This window comes from Tenebrio molitor, chromosome 7 (assembly GCF_963966145.1).
Source record: "Tenebrio molitor chromosome 7, icTenMoli1.1, whole genome shotgun sequence".
Lineage (NCBI taxonomy): Eukaryota > Metazoa > Arthropoda > Insecta > Coleoptera > Tenebrionidae > Tenebrio > Tenebrio molitor.
In genome coordinates, this window is record NC_091052.1 from 22,196,539 (window position 1) to 22,223,497 (window position 26,959).

Here is a 26,959-nt window from a genome sequence, read left to right on the forward strand (position 1 = left end):
GGTACTCCTGTCAGATCAATCATTAAAAAGTTAACATTTAGACTTCACGTTGCTCAGGTCCTCTCGGGTTGTTGATGTTGCCATGGAAACTTAAAAAAACGCGCGTTTTTTAAAGTTGGATTTATACACGCTGAGGCGTGCTTTAAATAAGCAAAATAGGTTACCAATTAAAAAAACTTATTATGAAGCTACCCTATCGCATATGGCAACTATCTAACTTTTTTAATCTAATAAAACCCTTGAAGAATATTATAAAATGTTTTATTGATGAATAATTTAGGTATATTCACACAATTCGAAATAAACAATTTTGTAACAACTGTAATAATTATTTTTGAAATAAAAACGTAAGTATACCTAAGTATACAGGGTCTGTCAGAACTGGCGGACCAAAATAATAGGGTGAAATCATCATCTTCTGGGAATAATACGAAAAATATTTAAAAAAATCCATCATTGGATTTTAAAATAAGAACGTTGTTAATTGACCAATGGCGTGTAGATATAAAATTACCTGAAAAAATTATATTAGTAACTATCGAAACAAATTTGATTGTTGCAAAGACATAATAATTGAATATTATGTCATAATAAGTTATTTCTGACAATTACAAAAGTCATTAAAAACACTTAATGTTTACTTCTTCAGAATATTTTGATATGCTTGTCTTATATGGACAGTGTGATCAGAGTGCCACAGTTGCTGCTCAGGAGTACGCAGTTCGTTTTCCCAATAGGAAACATCTTAGCAGAAATACTATAACCTGCAAAATACTATAACCTAAAAACGTCCGTCATTGCACAAACAATGCGGATACCCAACAATGAATATGCATCATTTGAAATGCATCCATAGTTACAAATAAAGCAGGAAAACTAATTTATAGGTAACTTAACATCAACAACAGGATTGGTCAGTTTAAATTCCTTCTTTCCTAATCACTATTTAAGATAGATTTTTTTGAACATTTTTCCTATTATTCCCAGAAGATGATGAATTCATCGTATTATTTTGGTCCGCCAGTTCTGAGACTCTGTATAATGACCTAAAGTTATGAATGATTAAATTTTTGCTTACTAAATTCTTAACTGTCTTTCGCAAATTTTGCTTGATTATCAAATATGTATTTAACTAGCTCTTTAACAAACACTTTTAATAGATCTTGCCTCATTTTTCCGACATCCATAACCTCTTCATGATTAGGCTTATCGTAAGTTTCGTAATTTGTGATACACATATTTGTAATTAAACTAAATGCAAATACTATCATGTCACAATGTCTTGCAATAATCACTTCATGGACAGTCGACATTCCTACAGCATCGGCGCCCAACATTTTCAACATCCGTAGTTCTGCAACCGTTTCAAAATTGGGTCCTCCTAAACAAGTGTAAATTCCTTCCTGTACAATTTCAGGTATATTAAGTTTTTTAGCCAGTTCTTTCCCATATTCGGTTAGTTCTTTATTATAAGCTTTATTCATCGGAGGAAAGCGTGGACCAAACCTTTCATCATTAGGTCCCTGTAAAGGGTTGTTTCCAGCAAAACCCATCATATTTATGTGATCTCGTACTATCATTATATCTCCGACTTTGTAGTTTGGGTTTAAACCTCCAGCAGCATTCGATGCAATCAAATGAGTGACTCCAATTAGTTTCATTACTCTAACAGGCATGGCGCATTTCCATAACGGATAACCTTCATAATAGTGGAAGCGACCTTGCATACATACAACAGGAACGTCGGACAAATAACCAAATACTAACTTTCCTACGTGCCCATCTACTGTGCTAGCCGGAAAATGAGGTATTGTTTCGTATGGAAATTCCTTAGTGTTTTCTAAAGCATCTGCTAAACAGCCTAGAATGTAAATATATTAATAAACAGTCTTAATAGTAAAATGAATATGAAAATTATAATATAATAAGTAATAACCTTCATTCCAATACGCACCCATGCCGGATCCACAGATTATGCCAATTAAAGGTTTAAACGGCACCCTTTCTAGTAGATACTGAGCTGTTTCCAGAAGTAATTCATATGTGTATCTGAAAAAAAGTTCTTTATATTATTTAAATACAGTGACTTGCCAATACAATTTTGGTCACAACCCGTGAAATAATGAAACCTTGTTGATGACTGTGTGTAATGCATACCATTATTCATTACTTTACAGTTAGTACATACCGGGTGTCTGCGCAAAAATTTCGAATTAGGTAGTTTATATCTGTTGTTTTTGACGTTACAAATTGAAGTTGAAATTTTAGAATATTAGTCATGACAAGGGTCGTAACTTAGTATAATTTTTAGATCACGATTTGGATTATAAACGATTAGAAAATAGCTATTATTTATGTAATAAGTTGCAAAATAAATGTCTTTTTTCTCATTAGACGTGAAGATTGCCCGACGAACGTAGTGAGTGGGGCAACACGTCGTATGCGAAAGAGACATGTTTTTGCAACAAATTACATAGGTACAAGATTTTTTCTAATTCCATAAAGTATTGGGCAAACGACAAGAAAAAGAAATAATTATCCCACCTCCACCCGGCGGCACGGCAATTTTGCCGGAGTACATACACTATTACGGATAATACTATCAAGTAATAGTGCAGTGCTTATCAATGTTCTGTGTCAATGTTAAGGAATTTCCTCACGATGTGACATGAGTATAATAATATACCTTTTTGAATTTCAACCACCAATGTGTTCTCTAAGTCCAAAATTTTTAAATTTTTAAAAAGAGATTGGGTTACTATTCCTGTTGCTGAAATTATAAATGGTAAAATCGAAATTTTTTCTAAACACCAAAGATTTCTCATAGCAACGGAGAGTTCTAAATATTTATTAATTTTTGTATTATATGTCTGTGTTATATTGTGTGAATTTGGAACAGCTATATCTAAAAGATATGCTTGCTTTTGTTGTTTATTTAAAATAATAATGTCTGGTCTGTTATGCTGAATGTGAATGTCAGTTAAAACTGTCCGATAAAAATATAATTTGTAATTATATTAATTATTATTTTTGTAATTTATTACTCCTATCATTCTATCATTGCATTGAATTCACAACTGTTACCATGGGAACATGTAAACAGAAAAAATTACTCCCATTCATTTATTACAAAAGTGTTATTTATTCTTACAATTTTGTGGCAATTTTCTTGCAAAATAAGTAATTCTGAAGAAAGTGTTGGATCAGAAATTGAGGCATGTGCGGAAGCTGCTATACAGGGTGATTGTGAAATAAGTTTGTGAAAAACAACTGGTAGTTGGTTTTTTTATGTCTTTTCTATTTACACTATTTACACATACTCTAATTTACTACATGATGATTTTCTTTTAACTGCTGATGATGATGATTGACTATGGTTACTGCCTTGTGTGATCATTTTCTTTTAACTACTGATGATGATGGTGATTGACTATGATTACTGCCTTGTATGATGATTTTCTGATGATTTTTGTCTTCTTCGATCGATTTTGTGGGTCTATAATGATGATGGTATCTGTTTTACCGACGCCGTCTTTGAGCCTGCGCCATTTGAAATTAGCGGGAATTTCAAACATTCTCCCCGCCTTCTCCAACAGGTTTGGGGAATGATTTCCAGCTATGAGACGTCTAGTTCTTATTGATGATGATGATTTTCCAGAGAATTGTCTGAGTTTTCCTCGTATGTTGAAATTGGTAACAAAGCGAGCTTTGTTACTGGTCTTGTTAGCGTGGCGGTAGCTGTCTTGATCGTCACTACCCGAGTTAACCCGTCCACACCTGGGTGAATTTGAGTTACTCTGACAAGCGGCCACTTGAACGGTGGGTACCGCTCGTCTGTGAGGAGAACTAATGAGCCTTGCTTGATGTCGTTGTCAGAGTGTTTCCACTTTAAGGTTAACTGGTGAGCTTGCAGACATTCTGTGGACCACCTGTCCCAAAATGTTTGGAGTCTTGCTTGGATTCTCTGAAGATGAGAAAGACGTGAGTCTGGCAAATGAGTGAGAGTTGGCTCTGGAATCGTGGTGAGAGCAGCACCACGAATGAAATGCCCTGGAGTGAGTGCTGAGATATCTTCTGGATCATCTGAGAGTGCACTGAGAGGTCGTGAGTTGAGAATTGCTTCTACTTGGGCCAACAATGTTGAGAAATCTTCATAGGTCAGCACAGTTTCTGCGATTGTGCGTCGAAGGTGATGTTTCACCGACTTGACGGCGGCTTCCCATTTGCCTCCCATGTGGGGCGCACCTGGAGGATTGCATATCCACCTTGTCCCATCATTGGTGAGAAGACGTTGAAGTTCCTTGAATTGATGCGTTGACTGATCGAAAAGTTTTTTGAGCAGTACATCAGCACCTTTAAAGTTCGTTCCGCAGTCGCTGCGTAGGCTTTTGCAAATTCCACGTCGACTGATAAACCGTCTGTACGCTTTGATAAATCTTCCGATGAGTAGTCTGTTGCAACCTCCAAATGAATCGCTGATGTTGAGAAACACACAAATACGGCTATCCAACCCTTGTAAAAGCGAGTGCCTCTACCTTGATTGAATTTTAACGACACAGGTCTTGCGTAATCAACTCCTGTGTTTTCAAATACTAGTGAAGGTGTAACACGTGATGCAGGGAGTTGAGCTCGAACTCCACGAATACGAGCACAGGTGAGACATTTCTGGATGAATAACTTTACAGGAGCCCTGCCTCCTACGATCCAACAACTTTTTCTGATCAGGGAGAGGGTGAGTTGATTACCTCCGTGCATTGTTCTGGAGTGAGCATGGGAGATGATGAGTTGAGCTAGTTGACTTTCTTTGGGCAAAATAGCTGAGTGCTTACTGTCTGCATCTAGCTGTGAGTTCTGAAGTCGACCACCGACACGCAGGATGCCTGCATGATCAATGATTGCAGTGAGTCTTGACAATGCGTGAGATTCCTTGAGATGTTTTCCAGCTTGAAGAATCTTGAATTCCGATGAGTAATACGCCTGTTGAGTTGTCTTTATCCAAAAAAGCTTGGCATTTTCTAGATCCGCTGGGTTGATAGGTGAGACGGACAGTTTTGAGTTGGGAATCCATTTGAAGCATGAGCAGGCACGTTGCACTAACGCTGTTAGTCTGAGAAGTTTCGTGAGTGTTTTGTTGAAGGTCTTGACTTCTTTCAGTTCAATGAGATCCCAAATTGCTGGTGAATCTGGAATAACTGCTGCATATGAGACACCTGGTCTCTGTTCTAGGCCGTCGTGGAGATTTTCTGGGGGTATTTTCGATGGCCAGAATTCTGGCGGTTGAGATAGCCACGCAGGTCCTGAGTTGAGTTGCACTGAGGCCCCGTGACGCACAGTCAGCTGGGTTCTGCTTGCCAGAAATCAATTTCCAGTGAGCTTCAGGCAATGTTAACTGAATGAATAGATTCTGTTGCCTACGAATTCTTTCCAACGAATTGGATTGCTCTTGATCCATGCAAGAGTTGCTGATGAATCTGTCCATGTGAATACGGGCACGTTTTGCAGCTCTAGAGTGACCTGGACTCGTTTCACGAGTTTGGAGAGGCACTCTTGAAGATTGTCATTGCTGACCACATGAAGTGATTACTGTGATGACTGTTGAGATGGACTTGATACTTTGCCAAAAGTACACAGCCAAATACTGTGTGAAGTCCTATAGGTTCTGAAGGACCGCCAATGAGTGCTCCTGGTGATGTGATTACGGCTACACATGAGTCAGCACCGATGAGTAAGTGGATTGGATCTGGTTGATTGAAATCTGCATCTGCCAAGTCCAGATTTTTCAGATGTCTCCACTGTTGCTTTGGGACTGCCACTGAAGGAATTTGCGCTGTGAGTTGCGGCAGGACATGTGCATCTACTTGAGTTGACATGAGACGATACCGGTTGTGCGACCGGATGAGACGCTACTAACCCCAAGAATAGGGATTGTTGAAGATCTTTGCTGAAGATGTAGCTTGTTCACGAGTGTGTCCGCAATGAGAGTTACTTCCGACCCTGGGTCGATCAGAGAAGTCTTATCCGATGAGTTGATCCGCTAGGAGAATAGATATCTGCCTGGCTAGTCACCAAAATGACTGCCGGCCTAGTTGCTGTCGCGCTGTGAGATGATCTGATTTGAGTTGAAGGAACCACGGCTCGTTGAGATGTCCTGAGTCGAGCGGTGTCCAAGTCCGTTTGAGTTGATGCATTGATTTTGAGAATACGTTTTTGTGAGTGATGAGAATTCCTGCTGACTAGTCATTGTGTTTGAGTTGGAGGGCTACGAGGTGAGTGGCCTTCTCCCAGTATTGAATGGTGAGTCATGCAACATCGTGTGGTGCTTTTCGTTGCACTTCTTGCACGTGTGTGGGGATTGACACTTGTAAGCGTTGTGCGGACCGAGACAATTGAAATATAAATGCTGCTGAATTACCCAATCGAGACGTTCTTTTGAGTCATACTGTCTGAAGATAGAACAAAACACGATGAAGTGAGGTTTTGAGCAGCATGCGCAGTTCTTCCTTGGGTCAGTTGAGACGACAGGAGATCCATCGGGAGACGGCGATGATGATGATTGACTATGGTTACTGCCTTGTATGATGATTTTCTTTTAACTACTGATGATGATGGTGATTGACTATGATTACTGCCTTGTATGATGATTTTCTGATGATTTTTGTCTTCTTCGATCGGTTTTGTGGGTCGATAATGATGTCGATAATGATGATGGTATCTGTTTTGCCGACGCCGTCTTTGAGCCCGCGCCAATTGAAATTAGCGGGAATTTCAAACAAAGTTTTTCGTTTACAAGATACAAATTTGGTCAAAATTGCTAGTACGCTGCTGAGTTAAAGGTGATTAATCCATTAACCTAATAGTTTAGCAATAATAATAATCAAAGGTAAAAGGTGCCCGTCAGTCACAAAGGTGACATTATTTCTTTCGATCATTTCTATAGAAACATTTACAAAGCAGTGTGTTTGCACCTACGATTTTTTTGTGGCGTTGATGTAACAATAGTTGCTAATGAAGTGAACAAATTCAGACAAATTTTTTCTATTTATAGGCGTCGAAAATACACGGATATGGGGTAATTTCCATCCTTTTGATTTCCCCCTTCAAAAGTCATTTACGCAGAATTATTTTGTGTCAAGGATACTCCACTTTTTTTCCAAACTTATTTCAGAATCACCTTGTATCCAGTTTGTTACCTGCAAAGTCGCGACCAGTTTATGTATTGTGTTATTAACGATTTCAGCAAAGGCTTATGTTGCGTAAGTTGGAATTTTTTAAAGTCTCGATGAATGATGAATTGATGAGATCAATTCAATACTTTGATTGCTTTAGTAAAAGAAAAGAAAGCTTTTCTTGTAATTTTCTACTTGTCACTTTTTTTTGCCCTAATGCGAAAAAGTGACAGTTAAACGCATTAGTGCGAAAAAGAATGTCATTGTGACATTAAAATGACAATCAAAAACCCACCTATTTTGCAACGGAATTAGAAAAAACAAATTAACAAAGTACTCAAAACATAAACAGGGAAGAATTTTTTTAAATTATGCGATTAAAAATAACACCTAACAAAAATATTACAAGATTTGGTACATACAATTTCAAAATAATTAATAGATAATGAATGTCTTAATTTTAACTACATTAAGGGCCAGTTTACAGAAGCGAAATTAAGTTAATCGTAGTCAAATGTGAGATTAACTGAACACGTGATCAGATTGAACCAACTGAAGTTTCGGATTCATAGGTTAATCGCGCACTAAAATTTAATTCAAATTAGATATTTAATTCTCTTTCTATGTATAAACTAGCCCTAAGTGTTCAATTCTTAAATTCATTTTGAAAAATGTAAGGTTTAAATCACACCAACTTGATATTTACAATAAATAAAAATATATTGGGTGTGTCAAAAAGGACGGACAGGCGTTTTAGTAGTATAGCATAGCATAACCTAGACCCCGATTTTCTACCAAAAACTGTTCTGCAGCTTTCAGATAAAGAAAAAACTTTCATAAAGTGAAAATGAAAATGGCAGCAACTCAATAGGTAACTAAAAATACCTTCTGTAGTTGTCATGGTTATTTTTTTTCTCAGTCTTTCGTCAAAGCGCTTTTTTTTCATTTCGGATGCCTTTCGTAGGAAAACGCATAGTGAATGTCTATGCAGCTAAATGTCGCGTTATTTTTTGCCATACCAAGAGCTAAATACATATTGCAATATTGATCTACGGTAAATCTCATTTTGAAAACAATTTGAAAACTGTCACAATTTCATTGACATTTATTTCATGAAGTTGTTTTTTTTTTCGTTGCTATATGTTAGTATTGTTGCCGCGTTTGAAAACTGCTCCCCACATTAAATTTCATCATATTTAACACTGACGAAGAAACCGATTTCAAACGTATTCCTGAAAGGAATTTTTGGATATCTGTTAAGGACACCTTTGAGAGTTGACACATACAATTATGTTCCCACATAAATAACAGGATCATTTAGTTTTAGAGGTACTTTAGTTGTAACTTCCAAAATCTCTTGCACGTTAACGAAAGGCCAAAAGTAAAAAAACAAATCCTTCATGTTCCAAAATTACCCTAAATTATGTACCTTCTTTTTTTCAGGTAGCCATCGACCAAATGATCACTTTTAATACATCATTAGATTCAGAAAAAAAACCCTACCAGACGGCCTAAAAAACTATGTGTCCATTTAAAAAAAAAAGTTGACTATCGTTAGCTATAGAAGATAACGTCAAAAAAAATTGTTATGACTGTTTTGTAGGGCATGAAAAACTATATCTTTGTTTTTTTTTTGTTCATCGAAATCGGATAATAAATAAAAAAGTTATGGGTTGAGGGGTTTTTTTATCAAAGAGCCTGTATATTAAAATACGAGAAGGAAAAGCTTTGTTTAGTTTTCCAGCGAGAGATTGGTTGACATAAAAATCACTAAATTCTATACAGGTGTCTCAAAAATGGCGCCCAATCCCCAAAGGGTCTTAAAAAATAGAAGTTTGGTAAGGAATCTCAATACAAAGTTTGATCAGAACAATAGATTTTTTACAACTTGCTCTTAAATATGCTGATTCCAAAGAGATGTATCTCCTTCATTAACAAATTTTACAGGTGAATTATAAATTACTTTACTATTTTAATTTTTCCAAGACCCATTTGGATAGTGAAACAACATAGAAGTCCTTTTTAGAGTAATGACCTACCAAAATACGCTAAACTAACACTGACAACACTGACTTCAAAGAACAATTGGTTTAGTTGATTGTGCATACCAACCGATGTTGCCATATTTGTTTACTGTGTATAACTTGGAACCTAGCCAAGGGAAAAAAAAATTCACAACGAAATTAACTCAACTCTTCAAATACAATGTTAACCATTCAAGAGATTGGGCGCCATTTTTGAGACACCTGTACAGAGGAAGTAGCACTTAGCGCACGTAAAATTTGAAATATATCCTTGAAGCAGTAACATTTTTGCCCTGAAATTATGCTCTAATTAATGTATTCTAGTGCATTTTGTAGTGTTGGGTTAATTTAATACAATTTAAAATCTTCCAATCTCTCGCTGGACGAAGTTTACGCCTTTTTAAGCAAATTGCGCGCACGGAGGAGTGTGAGATTTGGCATACTTAAAGTTTATATGGAGAAGAAGTGCAGAAAGATAAACATTTATGTCTAATATGCAGGTGTCTCCAAAAAAAGACGAGTCCGTAGCTCCCTTATTTATGGGAGGATTTTTAATTATTTATACAACAAATGAAATGGTTGTGAATAGGCTACAAAATGGCCTACTAAATTCACGTAGATCCCCAAGGGTTTCAAGGTTAATTTGTGAAAATATTTTTTTCAAATGCGAACACACTTCTTTCTAGTAATTCTGATAGAGATTTTTATTCTGAAAACAACAATGTATGACAAGTATAACCTCAAATAAGAAAAATGTTTTAAAAGGCCCAAAAAGAATACAAGTCCATAGCTCCCTGATTTATCGGAGGATTTTAATTATTTATACACTAAATTAAATGGTTGTGAATGGGTTACAAAAGGCCCTAATAACTTCACATATAGCCCCAAGGGCTTCAAGGCTAAACTGTCAAAATGTTTTTTTTTTCAAATGTGAATACATAATTTTTTTAACAATTCTGATATATTTTTATTCTGAACAGAACAATGTATCACAAGTAGGTATACACTTACATACCAAAAAGACAAAAAAAAAGTTAAAAAACGCTACTATCGTCTATGCTTAATTCCCTCGCAGTGAAATCCACTCCAAGAGGGAGTTTATTTAGATTATTTATTAAAAATATCTTTGGAGTGAAATTCAAAATTCTTTGACTATTAGTGGTTTACCACTACATAAGTTAATAGTAGTATTGAAAGTTAATTGCATTAGTCAATGGAACAAGAATACGCACCAAGTTTGCTATAGATTGCGAAGTTTTAACTGGAACGACACACAATAAGAGAATTTTTATTCCATGTATAAATTTAAAATATTCCTATTTTACCATTTAACTTTCAACCTTGGCGAAATCTGGCCAGTATAGCAATAAAAAAACCCAAGGAAATGTCAAAATACGCGTTATTGTTTTTTAAATATGGCTTACCCAAGCCATACCTCATTTTTTCCTATCGTTTGTACTTTTCAAATTACTCGAAAATTAATGCATAATGACGTATTTGTAGATACACGCTCGCAGCTGACGTAATAGAATAAAATTCAAAAAAACGAATTTCTAAGGTTCTCGATTATAAAAGGTAACGACAACGGTTGCGCCAATATTTCCATCTCACTTAATTTGGAGTCAATGCAAGTTAATCTGTTCGACACGATACAAACATCCCGTAAAATTGTGTATACTTCTGTCTTTGTGACACTCACGGCATTTGTTGATAATGTCCTCTCTTTTAATTTCGAGTCTCAAAAATGAACAATGAGTTGTCGCTACCTTATTTATCATCGAGAACCTTACGAATTTCGACCGCTGGGCGACCCCTAGTAAACTACGTCCACTGATAGAATGCAGTTTTTTAAATATCCTTAGATAACAAAATCCCCAAATCATAACATTGAAATATTAACAAAGTATCGTAGATTGTGTTGGTAATATCTTGAAACATTCGCGCCACTGATTCTTATTGGTTGTTATGAAACCCACGCGAAAAATAAATTATGTATATGACATTTCAAATTTGAAACTGTCAGTGCTGTCAAGTGGTTTAAGCATTTAGATTTGCGATTTTTCATCTTTAGAGCTTTGGTTTGCGTTTCCCTGGTTTTAAAAATTATTAATTTTGATCGTGTTGCTGTTTTGATCTGTTCCGTTACGATTTTTTGTTGATTTTTTTGAATTTGTGAAGTGAGTGCGTGCCTCAAGAATCTTGCATAATTATTATTATTATTATTATTATTATTATTATTATTATTATTAATGACTGACTCAACAGGCAAGAGCCCATTAAAAGAGACAGATGAAATGTAAAGTAAAAAGAATAGGTAACAAACACGACACAATGAGAAGAAAAGAGAAATGTAAAATAGAAGAGAAAAGAAAAAAAAATAACTAAATAGAAATTTGAAAAAGTCAATTGAAGCGGAGACAGACGAAACTAACAAACATTCAGAGACCTCAACCGCACCGTAGGCCTTCCTAATGTCAGACGCTCGACAGACAAAAATGTCAGCTTCCTGCTCAATCTGTGAGAAGTTCGAAACAGCATGGAACAAAGGCGACCTTCTCAGCAGATTGGTTCTCGGTGTTGGAACCACGAACGTACTGGCACTCCTCAGGTTGGGCCTTGGAACACGCAGCGACAACTTACCCAGCAAGTCAGGACAGTCCACACGGCCACCGACAAGGTGGTACAAAAATAAGGCCGAATTTATTTTCCTTCTGAGCGAGAGACTTTGGATGTCAAAGCTCTGCAGCAGCTCACCGTGGGGGCACCCTCGACACGGATAAACCCCGTTGAAGACGTATGACAAATACTTGAGGAAACGTCTCTGAATTCCCTTCAAGCTGCTGACAGTAACACCGTATATGGGATACCACACAAGCGACGCATACTCGAGTCTGGACCTGACCAGTGCAAGATACAGAGCCTTCAAAGCATCAACCTCTTGTATTCCTTTGGCATTGCGTACCACAAAACCCAACGATCTGTACGCTGCCGAAAGTACGTTGTGAGTGTGCTCATTAAAAGTCAGGTGAGCTTCGAAAGTCACTCCCAGATCCTGAACATGAACACCACAGAACAAATGAACACTTTAAGTGACATTACAACCATCGAAAATGATACCGAGGTAATTTTTGTTCATGCATTAAATATTAATCTCTTGTTTGTGTTTAGCTATTTCCGAAAAAAGCTGGATATTTTAATTTCATTAGCCAGATTTTTTCGGAAATTCGAAAATGTATTGTGGGTTGCATTTTTAATTCCGTCGGGCACATTATCACTCGTGAAATACACTGTATTAATAAAACCTAATATATTACTCCTACTATACTGAAGTTTTCTTTCGTCTTTCCTAAGTGCAAACATGCAGAACAATAATAAAACATCACGTGTAAACCTACTCTTTCCATTTTTTTAAATTTCGCGCCGAATCTATTTGTTGTAGCGTAGAGTGAACCTTTTTAGTAATATTTATGTCAAGCAATCTATGAGTGGACAGAGTTTAATAATTAATAAGTCATACCTCATGAATTTTAAACATTGGAATCATAATTGTGCATTGTGAAAATGTACAAAATAAACAAGAGTAACATTTTACTTTCGTAAAATTGGGTAATTTATCAGCTTTATTGCCAAACGCGATATTACTGGTAAACAGATTTTTCAGTGAAATGTCAAACACACATCGGTTTTAAAGCAACGGTTTTTACGTACGTTTCCTTTAATTGTAAGTAACAATAATTCCAGAATAAGTGGTAAAATGAGTTTTACCATTGAAGATAAACCATTAATTATTAGTAATAATTAATTAATTAATAACATATTTTTCAAGAGGTAGGGAACCAATATAACTACTGTCCATAGTAAATATAAATCAGTGTATGATCAAGCTAAGACGAACGTTTTGATAAAACAAAAGATGAGGTTTGTTTTCTTGTTGAGCACTCTGTATGTACCTCATTAAAAATGAAGAGTGTCTTAATATTAAGACATCCTTTCACCTACCCCTGCCACACAAACTTTAATATACAGGTTGTCTTACAAAAAATAGCCCACGCCATAACTTTGCTATTGCTGATCCAAATGAAAAAAAAAATTACAGGAAACGAAATGGTTCTAAAAACACTACAAACCTGAGCGAGCATATCATTTTTATACCGTGTACACATTTTGTGAGCAATTTTTTTTTCAAATGGTAACCTATAATTTTTTTTATTGATTCGGTAATTTTTTTCTTTGATTGTAATGGAATTAAAAAACTATACCCTTTGATAACAAAATTTCCGAGAAAAAAAAGCAAAATATGTTGCTTCAAAATAACTCTTATTGGAATATTAATGAAAAAATCAAGTTAGCCGACCTCCCTTATTCAATTTAATTAATGAATTAAATACAATTTCCAACATGAAAAGTGCGTAAAACTGACATTTAAGTGAAGTCAAGTCCACTACCTACAAATTTTCCTTTATTATTTTATAAATAATTTAATTTTCTAACAACATACATTCCTCATTTTTTTGGAAATTTTGTTATCAAAGGGTATAGTTTTTTTATGCCATTACAATCAGAAATAAAAACTCTAACAGAATCGATAAAAAAATATAGGTTACCATATGAAAAATAAAAGTTGCCCATAGCCCATAAATGGGTAGACCGTATAAAAATTATATGCTCTCTCAGATTTGTAGTGTTTTTAGAGCCATTTCATTTCCTGTATATTTTTTTTTCATTTGGGTCATCAATAGCAAAATTATAGCGTAGACCGTTTTTTTTTAAGACAGCCTCTATACAGGTAATCAACTACTCCAAGTTCAAATGAAATATTTTCAAAATGGTGGCACTTCCGGAAATACCGAAAATCGACGCCGTCTTTATTTTTTTTAATGGAAAGGCCTCATTTTGACTTCACATTTCGATTCTACGTTAAATTTTGAGTTTAGAACGTCTTTTTGTCAACACTTAATGTCATAGTTTTTGACCTATGTCATCTTTTTTGGAAAAAAGCGAGGTTGCAGGGCTTCATTAACAAATTTATAAGTCTTGAACCATCGGAAATAAATAATTGATTTTTTTTAGTTGAATTCCTAAGGGTGGTATTTAACTGTTTATCAAATTTACCAAATTTATTCATACAAAAAAATACTTTCGTTTCCCAAAAATACTAAATGGTCACCAAAATTAAAACCATACATAATCCTAGAACGATAACCAGATATTGACATCCTGCTAGTTTCTTATATTATTTGCTACTAAAAATAACTTTTGTTACCTAAAAATGCTATATGTTCACCAAATTGTATTCCATATTTAATTCTGAAATGATAACCAGATATTTAATTTTTGTTAGTGTCTCATACCGGGTGTATTATGAAAAACCTTTGGTGCTATAACTTCCTTATTTTTTATCCGATTTTAACAAATGATACGTCAAACAAAATCGTTTTAGAAACACTATAGCCCGACATGCCATGATTTTTTTTAACATTATATTTTTTGATAGACCGCAGCTAACTTTGTTTTTTTAAGTTGCACTGTATATTTTTTTATCTTTATTCTGATAGATGTTTATCTTCTGAATACATAAACATTAAAATAAAAAATCAAAAATTTGTTTTTAATAAAAAAAATAGAATTTCCAAAAATCAAGTAACCATAACTTTACTATAGCAAATGTTTGAAATTATTTCCATTCTCTCTAAGGCACATTTGACACCTTCCACTGAGGCCCATTGCGGCGTTTAATAAAAATTCTGGTGGTATTTGTTCACATATTGCTACGATTCTTTTTATTAAATCATCTCTGTTATTGGCCGGAGTCAAATAGACATTGTCTTGAATATCCATAGCTCTCTTAGTCACTTTGCAAAATTAGAATGCACTTTTATTACTGTTTAATGTGACTGCTTAATTTAAAAAAAATACATCGTTTTTTAATTTCTTCTTTATGCTTCTATGCATGAGCATGGTTGTTTACATTTTCATATTTAAAATAAAAATCTCTATAAAACTGAGCAAAAAAAGTTAATAGTGCCATTTGAAAAAAAAAGTTGACTATTATTTGTCAAAAACAGAACTCAATAACAAATATTGGATCAATTCAAATTGCAGCCCATTTAAAACGATTTTGTTTGACATATCATTTATTAAAATCGGATAAAAAATAAGGAAGTTATAGCACCAAATGTTTTTCATAATACACCCGGTGTTTATGCAGTAAAAAAAAACTTTTTGTTTCACAAAAATACTAAATGTTTACTATATTTTATACTATATTCAATTTCAAATGGATACCCAGATTTAGACTTCTTATTAGCCTCTCATACAGAGTGTCTTATAATTAAAGCATTCCGACTCCAAAGCGTTGCAGGGACTTGTTGAAAAAAGTTGAATAATTCTTAAGATGATATATGTGATATAACTCTTCTAACTTTGTTCAATACAGCAACCGCATTCCTTACTTTATAATTTTCAGATCAAAGCGATGCTGAGATATGTACAAAAATATGCCTAGGTTGATACCGGTTCGAATTATCCGTATCCAAGGTTACAAAACAATAATCTAGCCCCATTGCCGCCTCTTTTTGAACAAAAATTGCAAAAATTAAATGTTTTTTACTCCGCGATAACGCTACTTTTCTAAGACAATTTTTTGCATCATTATTTTCTCACGATAAATAAAAATAAACGGCAAACATTCCTAATTTCTATTTGAACAAAATTTGATGCAAACTCTACACCTTCAGTATCTTTGCAAGGAGGGGTCGCCGAATTTTATATAAAGAGCGATCAAATTAATTTGTAATAGAGTTATCCATGAATCCGAAATCGTATGTCATTACTTGAATTCCACGCTCCAATAAACACAGCTTGAAACACAGGTTAGATCTCGAAATATCAATCGCAAAGACAAACGGAATCAAATCCATGGATGACTCGATTACAAATTAATTTGATCGCTCGATAGTATATCAATTGTAAGAAAAATCTAAACTCGGTACAGGTTGCAAAGGCACACTTGTCATTTGCAACAGCGCTTTTATGGCATTAGTCATTTGAAATTACTTTAAAACTGTACTTATATGGAAAATATTCAACCCAAACTATGGTTTTCTGGTCCCTTTCTGCCTTTCTTTGGTTCAGAAATATGAAAAAAATGCTGTTGCAAATGACAAGTGTGTCTTTGCAACCTGTACCGAGTTTATCAATATTTTATTAGGTCTCCTCTCAATAAGGACATAGAATGCAAAAGAATTTCGCAATCGAGTATCAGCCAACGTTTTTTCGAAAACTGCACAGCTCCACATTAGCGGAATTTTTTTTGTCTACAATTATCTTGTTGTTTTAAATTTGGAATGCTCTGACCAACTAATAATGATAGCAACCGTCAAACAAACGATATAACTTCTAATTTTGTAAGGTTTGGTTGCGATTTTGGGAGAATTACTGGTGTTTAATAAAAGAAAGAAGAAAAAACAAAAATGAGTTCCAAAAGTGATGAAGATGATCTGCCTTTGGATGTATTAGAAACGGCACGAAGTGCAGTTTTTATTCTTATCCCGGAAAAGCCTTCAAGACAATATCTGCAATCTGCTTAGAAGGATTTCATGAATTGGTGTGGCTCTAAGAAATTAAAGAACGTGTCTGAAAGTGTGATACTGGCCTATTTGGAATATAAATCTAAGAATTTGCGAAATTGTGACCTCTTCTTCAATCAAAAATTGCTGAACGTAAAAGTCTTTTTTGTTCTAGATTGTATAGTCCGGACAAAATAAATGTGAATCCTGACTTTATTAAGTCAAATTATTTAACAACATGTTCAAATCAAAATGAAAAGAAAACAATAATAAAGATTTATGATGGGAAACAGATGGATATCCACCATCAAAGTTGCAGGTAGAATTTCTAAAACTCGCTGCATTTATATACCCACCCCTTTTCGAGAACGACCTACCAATAAATCTTTATTATCGTTATCATGTTGTTAAATAATTTGACTTAATAAAGTCAGAATTCACACTTATTTTGTCCGGACTATAAATCCAGTGAACAAAAAACAGTCACTTTGACAATCGATTTAGGTCATGTAAATGTGAACATATTTTTATCAGTTTTCGAAAATAGTATATTGTTATATAAGTGAGGAAAGGGATGCATTGCTAAACGAGAATGACAATTGGATCACGAGCGATAGCGAGTTGATCTAATCATTCAAGTTTAGCAATGGACCTTTCCTCACGTATATAACATACTATTTTTTCCAACGTCAAGAGCTTTCGGTTTATCTTGCATAGGTATTATCAATTTATTATTTTATACAAATCAACATAGAAGTAAAATTTGAAAATCACGTTTCCATGCTCACAGTAAACAATAAAATTTAATTAATGAATGTCAAGTCGTGTTTTTACCAAAACTTGAAAATTAATCAGAATTTACTAAACAAATAGTGATGGAAGTAGAAGATAGTGTTGTAAATTTACCAAATACAGAAATTAAAGAAGCAGCGAACTAGGTATCTTTGGAATTATTACCTATAAAATCTCGAGCACGCTACGGAAAGGAATACAATGCGTTACTGAGGTGGAGACAAGTAGTAAGAAGCGCTAGTTTGGCGTCAACGTCAAGCTCTGTACCGACACGTTATTTAGGAAAAAAAATCAGGAACATTTGGAGTTTTAATTCGTGCAAAAAATTGTACATTTAGTTTCTATAATACTGATAAAAAAATTAAGTATCTTTGTAAGTGCTATTTGTTAATAAAGAATTCTTAAAAATGTATATGTATGTATATTTGAACGTTATTTTAAAGAAAGTATGTACATACCTAAATGGGGATCAAATTTTTTTTTTACTTTCCCCACTAGTGAGGGAAGTGATTTACTTTCCTCACATATGATGCAAACGCCTACTTTCATCTCTAAATTGAGTGATGAAAATGTCATTTTCAGACTTGACGTTGGAAAAAGTAGTTTTTTTAGCAAGTGCTTAATATAAATGGATAGCGTAAATATTTATATTTGCAGTAAAGGCGCGTAACGTGAGCGTTCCACATTTGGTGAACATTTAGTAAAATAGGTAAACATATTGCATTTACAATACAAGCAACAGTAAAACAATACGCAACATTCCTATTTTGGTGACGCTGTTCTCATTTTCCAAAATGTCATTATTTGGTGTCCACTAGGAATTTTTGATGTTAATTTAATTTTTTGGAGAACAGCGCTAGGGGTGTATAATTTAATTTGGTGAACATTATATTAATACCCAATTCCTAAAGACCTGGCCGATCTTTGCCCCCATTAGTGAAATTTTTACGCCTACTGAAATTTTTCAAAATTGCTAATAAAAAAATGTCAAAAACTTCATTTTTTCTAAATGGAAACCACCATTTGTGACACTAGATATAAATGTAAAATTGCGATTGGACTTCATAAACAAGTTGCTATAATATTTGCAGTGAGTTTTGACATTATTATCATTCCACTAGCTGTGGATAATGAGTCCTGTTATCCAATGAAAAACACTTTAATAATTTTAATAATTACCGTATTACCCAATTTTCCAGTAAATTTTTAAAGATATGTAATCAACGGATCATCTTGAGGGAATTGGTAGGTACTTTTAAAGTTAGAAATGCTTGTAGAAGAAATTGCTCAAAAGTGCATGTTATGTAATAGGACACTGAAGTCAATATTAACTAAAACATTATATTCTTTCAAATATATGTATTAATAACAGTAAATTTGTAAACGGTCTATGATTTGTATGTATCTAGATAAAAATCTTAACAGAAGAACAGATAAATCATGCAGATAATAGATAAAATTATTTAAAGATTTACTATGTACAATTTAACACTCTGCTCCAAGCGATTCTGTAAGAGCGGTAAATTTAAAATATTTCTCATCTTATCAGAAAACGAAAATGACGCATTTTATGATGTTTTGTTAAAGAAAAAATAAACGACGAATCAAAATTTGTCAACCTGTGAGGCTTTGGCCTATTTAGATGACAAGAAAGCAGATTTTTCTGTCCTGAAAGGTAATTATCCTACCATTAGGCAACTGGCTCTTAAATTTGACACCCTGTAACCCTGTGGAACGACTTTTCAGCAGCGGGATGATAATTTTAACACCCAGACGAAATTCCCTGGGGTGACAACATGTTTGAAATATTGTTAAGATTAAGAAACTCCATGTAAAATAAATGATTGATTTTTTCATAACAGCGTTTCTTTGAAATAGGTTTCTAAAATTTATCTGCAGGAGATAAACCCCTTATTGCCATCTGTATCTAGACAAAAAATAGGAAGTTTAGCTATCATCTGTATCTAGATGGATTCACCCTTGATTATCTTTATCTGTTCCTATGTTACGACCTGGAGCGCAACTGTCCTGTAGGACTCGTAGATTTTTCTGACTGTAGAGCGCAAGTGATCCATGGTCAATAAACCAAATGAGGTCGAAGAGATAAATGGTTATATTGATAACAAATTAAGTGTTAATACATTCTTATCTTATTTTTCGTCACTGATAAATAATATTAATTTTTCCTAACCAGTTGGAAATATAGTAACGTTTCGAAACTTCAGTCAACCTTGAAAACACATTACATTACATCTCAAAATGAGAAAAACATAATTTTTAAAAGTGGTGCAATAGTAATTATACACCAAGGTAGAGAAGACATTTTTTTAAGCCGAGGTAGTTTATTAATAAAGAAGCGAGGCTTAAAATTGTCTTCTCTAGCGTGGTGTATATATTATTTTTTTCACTACTAGATACGTTCAAACCCTTTCTAATAATAATTATTAATTAAATTTGTTTGTCCGATGCGACGATCCGAGTTCTCATTTTTCAACGGTTGCTATGAAAATTGAAAATCGTCTCTCTACGTTAACCAATAAAATCAAAGAAAATCTTTCGTTGCAAGGTGACGGCTGTTCATTATTGACTACTGGTTAATAATAAAAAATTATTAACCTAGGGAGAGAAATTCTACTTCTGGGGTCGATTCGAGACTCAATAATGACGCCTTCTAAGACTAGTAGTGAAAAAAAATACTTATATTTATTCACAATCGATTAGTAACGTACAGCTTTTCGAAGCTCTTAAAGGTTGGAAAGTCGCGATTATACGCGTACACTTTAACCGGTTAGAAATAGTAAAAAATGAGTCAGTAATGGGACCTAATCGGTCAGTAATAAGTAATAACCCATTACGCGGGGGCGCGAAAAAACGCGAAATCTCTGTACGTTTTTTCGTATCGTAGTTTGTTTTTCTCAGGTAAGGGATTGAATGTTAATTTTTGTGTGGATTCCCGCAATTGTGGGGGAGGGGTGTACACTCTATTGTCACTATCACACATTTTGTTTGTTAAAAAATCTGAGCAAATGTCAATTTAGTATGACTTTTGTGAACTCAAATTTAATTCAATCTTAATCGTGTCCGCCTACGAAGTCTTAATAGTTTGCCGAAATAAACGATAATATTAGGAAGGTTGATTTTTATTTATTTTTTGTAATTATAATGTTGCTTATTTTATTAAAAGATTGATTATGAATCACACGAGTAGTATATTATACACCAAGGTGGAGAAGTTCAGGATTATAGCCAGAGCGTGCCGAGGGTTCTAAGGCGCGAAGGCTATAAGGGACTTCTCCACCGTGGTTTATATACTATTTTTTCCACTACTAGATACGTTAAAACCCTTTCTGATAATATGATATGCTATGAAAATCGTCTACGTTGTTTATTATTATTATTCACCTCTGGTTAATAATTAAAATTATTAACCAGGAGGAGAGAAATTCTGGGTTCAGTTCGAAAGTCAATAATAACGTCTTCTAAGACTAGTAGTGGAAAAAATAGTACACAAACCTCAACAAAAGTACCATTCCTGTGTCTTGAGGCAAGCCTCTCCGTAAACTATTCTTCTCTCTACAGTATTTTCCGCTTCAGTATGTAATGTTGAAATTGATTGGTAAAAATTTTCACGCAAAAAATATAAAGATATAGGTAATAGTAGTTTATTTAATGAGTTCGTGTTTAAATTGGGCCTTTTTTCTCACAAGTGGCTCATTATTACACACCATTATTAAAGGCCCAATTTACACACGGACGAGTTGAATACAACGTTTTTTTGTTCTACGAGCCCCTTAAAGGCTCCAAATCGCTTAAAATCTTTAAAATTAGCTTGACGTTTCGTTTTGACAAGTCTTAAAAACGTAATTTTTACTGACTTTTTAAAATGTTGAATCAATTAAGATTTATCCAGAGCGCCCAGAAATGTGGTAGCAAGTTTTTCGATTGGTCCCGCAAGATGACACTTTTTTACAGAGACCTTTTTCATGCATGGCAACTCCGCTATCTAAATTGAGATAAATAAATGTCAAGAATTGTCAAACGTAAAACATTCAAATTTAAATTTTATTGAAAATGTTCAAATTGACCACCATTATGCTCAATGCATAACTGAACCCTTCGAGCAACATCTCGACAAATTTTAGTGCAAGAACGGGGGTAAAAATTGTTCGGAAAACCTCCTTAACATATTCTTTTGAAAAAATTCAAAAATTGAATGTTGCAAGATTGAACAAATTTGGCCATGACCAACTTCATTAAACTATGTTATGGCCATTCCAATTCCATTAAAATGCGCTTCGTATAAAGTATGTTATGGATAGTCATAGACAACACAGTAAACCTGATGAAGTGGTGCCATCTGTTTGTTAGACATCAAGGTAAAATTGCCGTCAAATTTGAAATTTTGTCAATCAAAAAATTCTGAAAATGCTCATTAAATGCATTATTTGTGGCAATTCTGAAAAACCTTTATTTCAATTTCCCAGCGACAGTGGAGTTAGAGCTAAATGGTTTGAGGTTCTTCGGGAAATTTGTGGTACTAGAAAAGAAATTCATTAACATAGTTTAATGAAGTTGGTCATGTGATCGAGATGAAGTGGCGATATCTAGAGAAAATTTAGAATAACCACACATTTAAAAAGTTAAATATCAGGTTATGTTATATGCCATTTCATTGCCAAAAACTGTCAGTTTATACTTTTATGACGACGAAAACGTATAAGCTGACAGTTTTTGACAATGAAATGGCATATAACATAACCTGATATTTAACTTTTTAAATGTGTGGTTATTCTAAATTTCACTAGATATCGCCACTTCATCTCCATCATCCAAGGCCATCTGAATCAAAAAGCTACGCTTATAAGGCCGTTTCAATGTACATAATAATTGTTTCTGCAGAGTGGCCATAAAACAAAAGAAGACAGAACCTTATTGCGCGCCCTCGGTGGCCGATTAACGAATCAAAGCTACAATATTGGCGGCAATTTGAAATATTAACCTTCTATTTTACATGAAATGGTAAAAGCGTGTTTCATTTGTGGGGCAAAAGATGTTCGCTTATTTGAAATTCGCAGCAATATGAAACAAAGACGAAAATGGTTCGAAGCTTTTGAAACGTTTTGCGGTAAGCAAATTTATGGAGACAATGATAAGCACAACAAAGAAAAAACAGATTAATTAAAGAGGAAATGTGCAATCCAGAACAACAAAATCCTTTGCAGAAAAATATTAAAGTTATAAATTGTTCTAACCTACCTTGTGTTGTGATTTCATGTTTTTTTGCAATTTATTAGTATTTTGCTAGTCCAGAATGTATCCAAAATAAGCTCGGATCTTGGATATTTTATTGCATTCATGTTTTAATTGACGTTTTAAGCACTTAACCTCAAAGTAAAAAGTGTCAATCGACTGCGTTCGAAATCGGTAGATGGAGCGCAAAAAGGTTCTGCCGCCCGAAATGTCACAGAAACAAAGTTTATATGGAAAAATCGAAAATTGAAACGGCCTTATAAGCGTAGCTTTTTGATTCAGATGGCCTTGCATCATCATAGAGAAAATAAAATACTATAGAATGAAAAGTCCCTAATCAATTTTTGGAAAATCGTTTAGCGCACCCTCACCACACCGTAAAAGGGCGCAAATATTTTGAAAAGTCAAAACTTTAAAATCAAAGTAATCTCAATAATCAGTCAAAGCAGTGTCAATCTTTATGTCACTATCTTGTAATTCAAAATGAGGCTGTGTCACGTTCACAAACAATGTAGTACCGCTGCTGAGATTGTTGAATTTGTTGTTGAGAGAATCAAGCAAAATTTATATAGAAAACAATCAACAAATTGATAGAAAAATAATACTTCAAGACCAAGAGATTGCACCATTATTTGATACACCTCATCTTATTAAAAGAATTAGAAATTATAGGATAACAAAAGATTTGGTTTGGGAAGTAAACGAAGAAATTGTAAGTGTGAAATTGGACCATGTAGTGAAGGTTTGTCTTTATGATTCAGCGTGGGGCGAATTAAGAGCCCTTCACAAAGTTACGGACCTGCAGATAAGATCCAAAAGATGTCCTATGCAACTCAAGTTTTGAGTCGTCATAATCATGATTAATTCAACTATCACGCTATTAGTTAACTGTGGTAATTTCTAATAACATTGTTGTTAATAATCTAATATATATTTTAACTAACAGGTAGAACAAACCTAAATGATGAAGAATTGGGAACTGCAAAAACAATAACTTTTTTGACAAACTCTTTGATAATAATCTGGAGGGAGGGACATTTCGCCCACGTTGCGAGAAACCTCTTGCTTGTGGAGTTTACAAAAATTCGGGGCACACAAAATTTTGGCAGGAAGCAGTCCTACACTTACGCAATATGTACCTACTTTTGAAAAATTTTTGGATTAAAAAAACAGCACATCCTTCCATAAAAAAAAATTGAATGAAAACATTGGAGGATTTTTGGATTTGTACTAAAATTTAGCAGAAAGTGGCAAGTGTGAGTTTTTTAGAGTTTGTAAAAAATGTTAATAAGATTCATAATATTTTCAAAATTATATTGAGTAACATAACTTCGGCCGATAATATTAAAAGCAAAATTTCAACGGGAATTCAAACATAAGTACCTAATGTTAATTTTTCGTTCACTTAAAAATAAAATTGAAGATGAAATTATTGGTAAAATAATTCATTTAACCACATTTACATTAAGGGGTAAAATTTAATTTTAAATGTTAGGATACGAGAACGATAGCATTTAGGAATAATATTTATAAAAATAAAGTAGAACTGTATCAAAGACGGTTGAAAATAAAATATCGAAAGTACCTATTGTTGGCGTTTTAATTTGTTGAGAGAATTTGCAATAATAAAAAATCAAAGGAAAGGTAAACACATCCAGTAGGCTGTGATTTTGCACCGTCACCAGGATAAGAGATGGCGGTAAACGCTTTGTGTCCAAAAAATGTATAGGGAGTTTGCGTTCTATATGTTCTTATTTTGTCTATGTCCATCATCGACTTGTCATTTGGTTTACTTTTTTCGACATTTGGGATGGCCATAACATAGTTTAATGAAGTTGGTCATGATTTGGCTTTTCGAAAGTGCCATCTTGTGACACTTTGTGTAAAAGTTGCTACCACATTTCTGGGCGCTCTGTATAAAAAATTGATCGTCAATAAAAAATGCTGTAGGGAAAAACTCGTCCTTGAAAGACGTCTGGTTTGCAAGAAAAAAGCAAAAAACTGTGTTAAAATAAACGTGGCTGCAAATGCAAAAACCTAGACGCGTATGAAACAAACGTGCACTATCGCCGAATTTTGGTCACGCATTTTCGCACAAACGCAGGTGACATATTTGACGTTTATCTTGCTAACCTTACAAACACTTACGAAGTTAAAGACAACATTTGGACGTAATTTATTATACTGGATACTTTAATTCTTCCATAAAGGACAAAAGCACGATCGGGATATTTTAGCAAGGTAATTTAGTTCACGTACGCTTCCTGTGACTTCAAATAAATTGACGACTCTCTTAACTTTACATTTTGTAAAGCCTACATTTGGATAGTGTTCCACGAGAAAACGAACTGTGTCATTGAAGTTCTTACGACACTCTCCATAGGCAATTTTTTTCCTTTTTCAAAAACATTAAAATGTCTGCCGCTGTAGCCTATTTTTAGAGTATTTTCAAGAAATTTTCATAATTTGACGTTTCTAATAAAGCGCGCCCAATTTTGACAGACTTTAAAGGGTGTACAAAATGTTGCTTGGCAATTAATCATCAGTTGTTTCAAAAGGTAACTGCTCAAATACCTTCAAATTTTACATAAAATTTTTAACGACAAAATTTAATCTCTCCGTTGAATCAGACGAGTGATTCAGTTAATTGTTTGTGTAGACCCCTATTTTTTAATGTTTAACAATCTAATAATAATCGCGCATAATTTTCGATAAAGGAAACATCTGTTAAAATTACATTTTTTAACTTGAGATAATTTCATTATTACTAATTGAACCTTCACGGTCTAAAATATCTGTATTTTAAATTTCATAAAAATCCGTTGGCAAATAACCGAGATATTAGGTTCGAAAATCTTAGCTGAGACACCCTGTATACATGAATTTTTTAATGGCACAGCAATGTTTTTGAAAATTTCTTTCGAGGAAACAGAGAACAGGAAACACCAGCGATATATCGGAATCTGAGAGATAAACGACAGCCTTATGTCCGGATTTATAAATTTATCCGCGTACAGTCTACCTCAAATTGTAAAAATGGCCCTTATTGCAAGACTATCGGCTGCCTTTTGAGCAATGTGTCCTAAAACTATTAATTTCTACATTAATTAAGTAATTTATTGTTAATTCATTATATGAGGTAGCTACTTTTGAATTTCAAATAAGAAAATGAATCTACTAATTTTTGCAGGGAGTGTATATTTTTAGTGAAACATTTTCTCGCAACTTTAAGATATTTTATAATTACATCGCACACCACAAAATTTTATTTTAATAAATTTCTTATAATTTAGCAAATATTTTTCTTACGATTAAGTTTAAAGAATTGAATATTTTTTTCGAAGTTGAGGCGTTCCTTCTAATATGAAGTACTATACATTATTCTTAAGAATTTTATCCTAAATCTTTTTAGTAAAATGTTTGTATTAACGCAGATAATTGATTGTATATTTTTATTGTTTTCTAAAATTTTGAGTCCGGTCCTGTCTATTTCTCCGCTGTACTAGATTAATAACTGACGTGGCCCAGGATGGTGTCTTTCCGGAAATCGCTCTGCATACTCTCTGGACGCCGCAGCTGCATTCTGATAACGTGATAACATTGCCCATACATTAGCAACATATCTGTGAGCTCATTATTTTCGTAATGATAAAGCCATTCTGACTAATTAGATGACAACTCTGACAATATTTTTGACTAACGTCCATGCTCATTTGAATTTTTTTTTGGTCAATTCTAATTTCTAACAAATCAGCGCAAATTTGAGCAGGACCAGTTTCAAAAATTTCAAAAGAAATAACTTATTGTATCTTCATTGCCCTACACATTTTACTAAAGTGATTTTGGCTAAAGCTCTTTAGAACAACGCATACTATCACATGTTAAAAGGAACGCCTCAATTTCGGAAACAGCCTTTATAAAATGACAAAAAAGTTCAGAAATTAAGATATAAACATGGAGTACTTACTTTTCATTAGAAGCGTGCCCAGATGAACTTTTGTTTTTTCCTTTTTTGGTAACCATGACATTTTTTAACGAGTTTTTTTTCAACTGCGACATTGCAATCAAAACGAATAATACGAAATGCTCTTAGTTAATTGTAAGACTACTTTTAAGTAAACATGGATTATCATTGTGCATGACTTATATTGACATCACA

The 26,959-nt window shown here is 33.9% G+C and overlaps 1 protein-coding gene across 2 annotated transcripts; it reads right to left on the bottom strand.

Moving 5' to 3' along the window:
• Positions 1 to 245: 245 nt before the first annotated feature.
• LOC138134727 (purine nucleoside phosphorylase-like) lies at positions 246 to 26,959 on the bottom strand. Of its 2 annotated transcripts, none has more exons than XM_069053181.1 (3): positions 26,768 to 26,959; positions 1,955 to 2,049; positions 246 to 1,861 (listed from the first exon to the last, which is right to left on the bottom strand). In XM_069053181.1, exons 1-3 carry the CDS (start codon positions 26,857 to 26,859, stop codon positions 1,086 to 1,088), a joined length of 963 nt encoding a protein of 320 aa, XP_068909282.1. In that variant the 5' UTR covers positions 26,860 to 26,959; the 3' UTR covers positions 246 to 1,085. The 2 variants fall into 2 exon arrangements, with proteins under 2 accessions (XP_068909282.1, XP_068909281.1); XM_069053180.1 differs by having other exon boundaries at positions 1,937 to 2,049.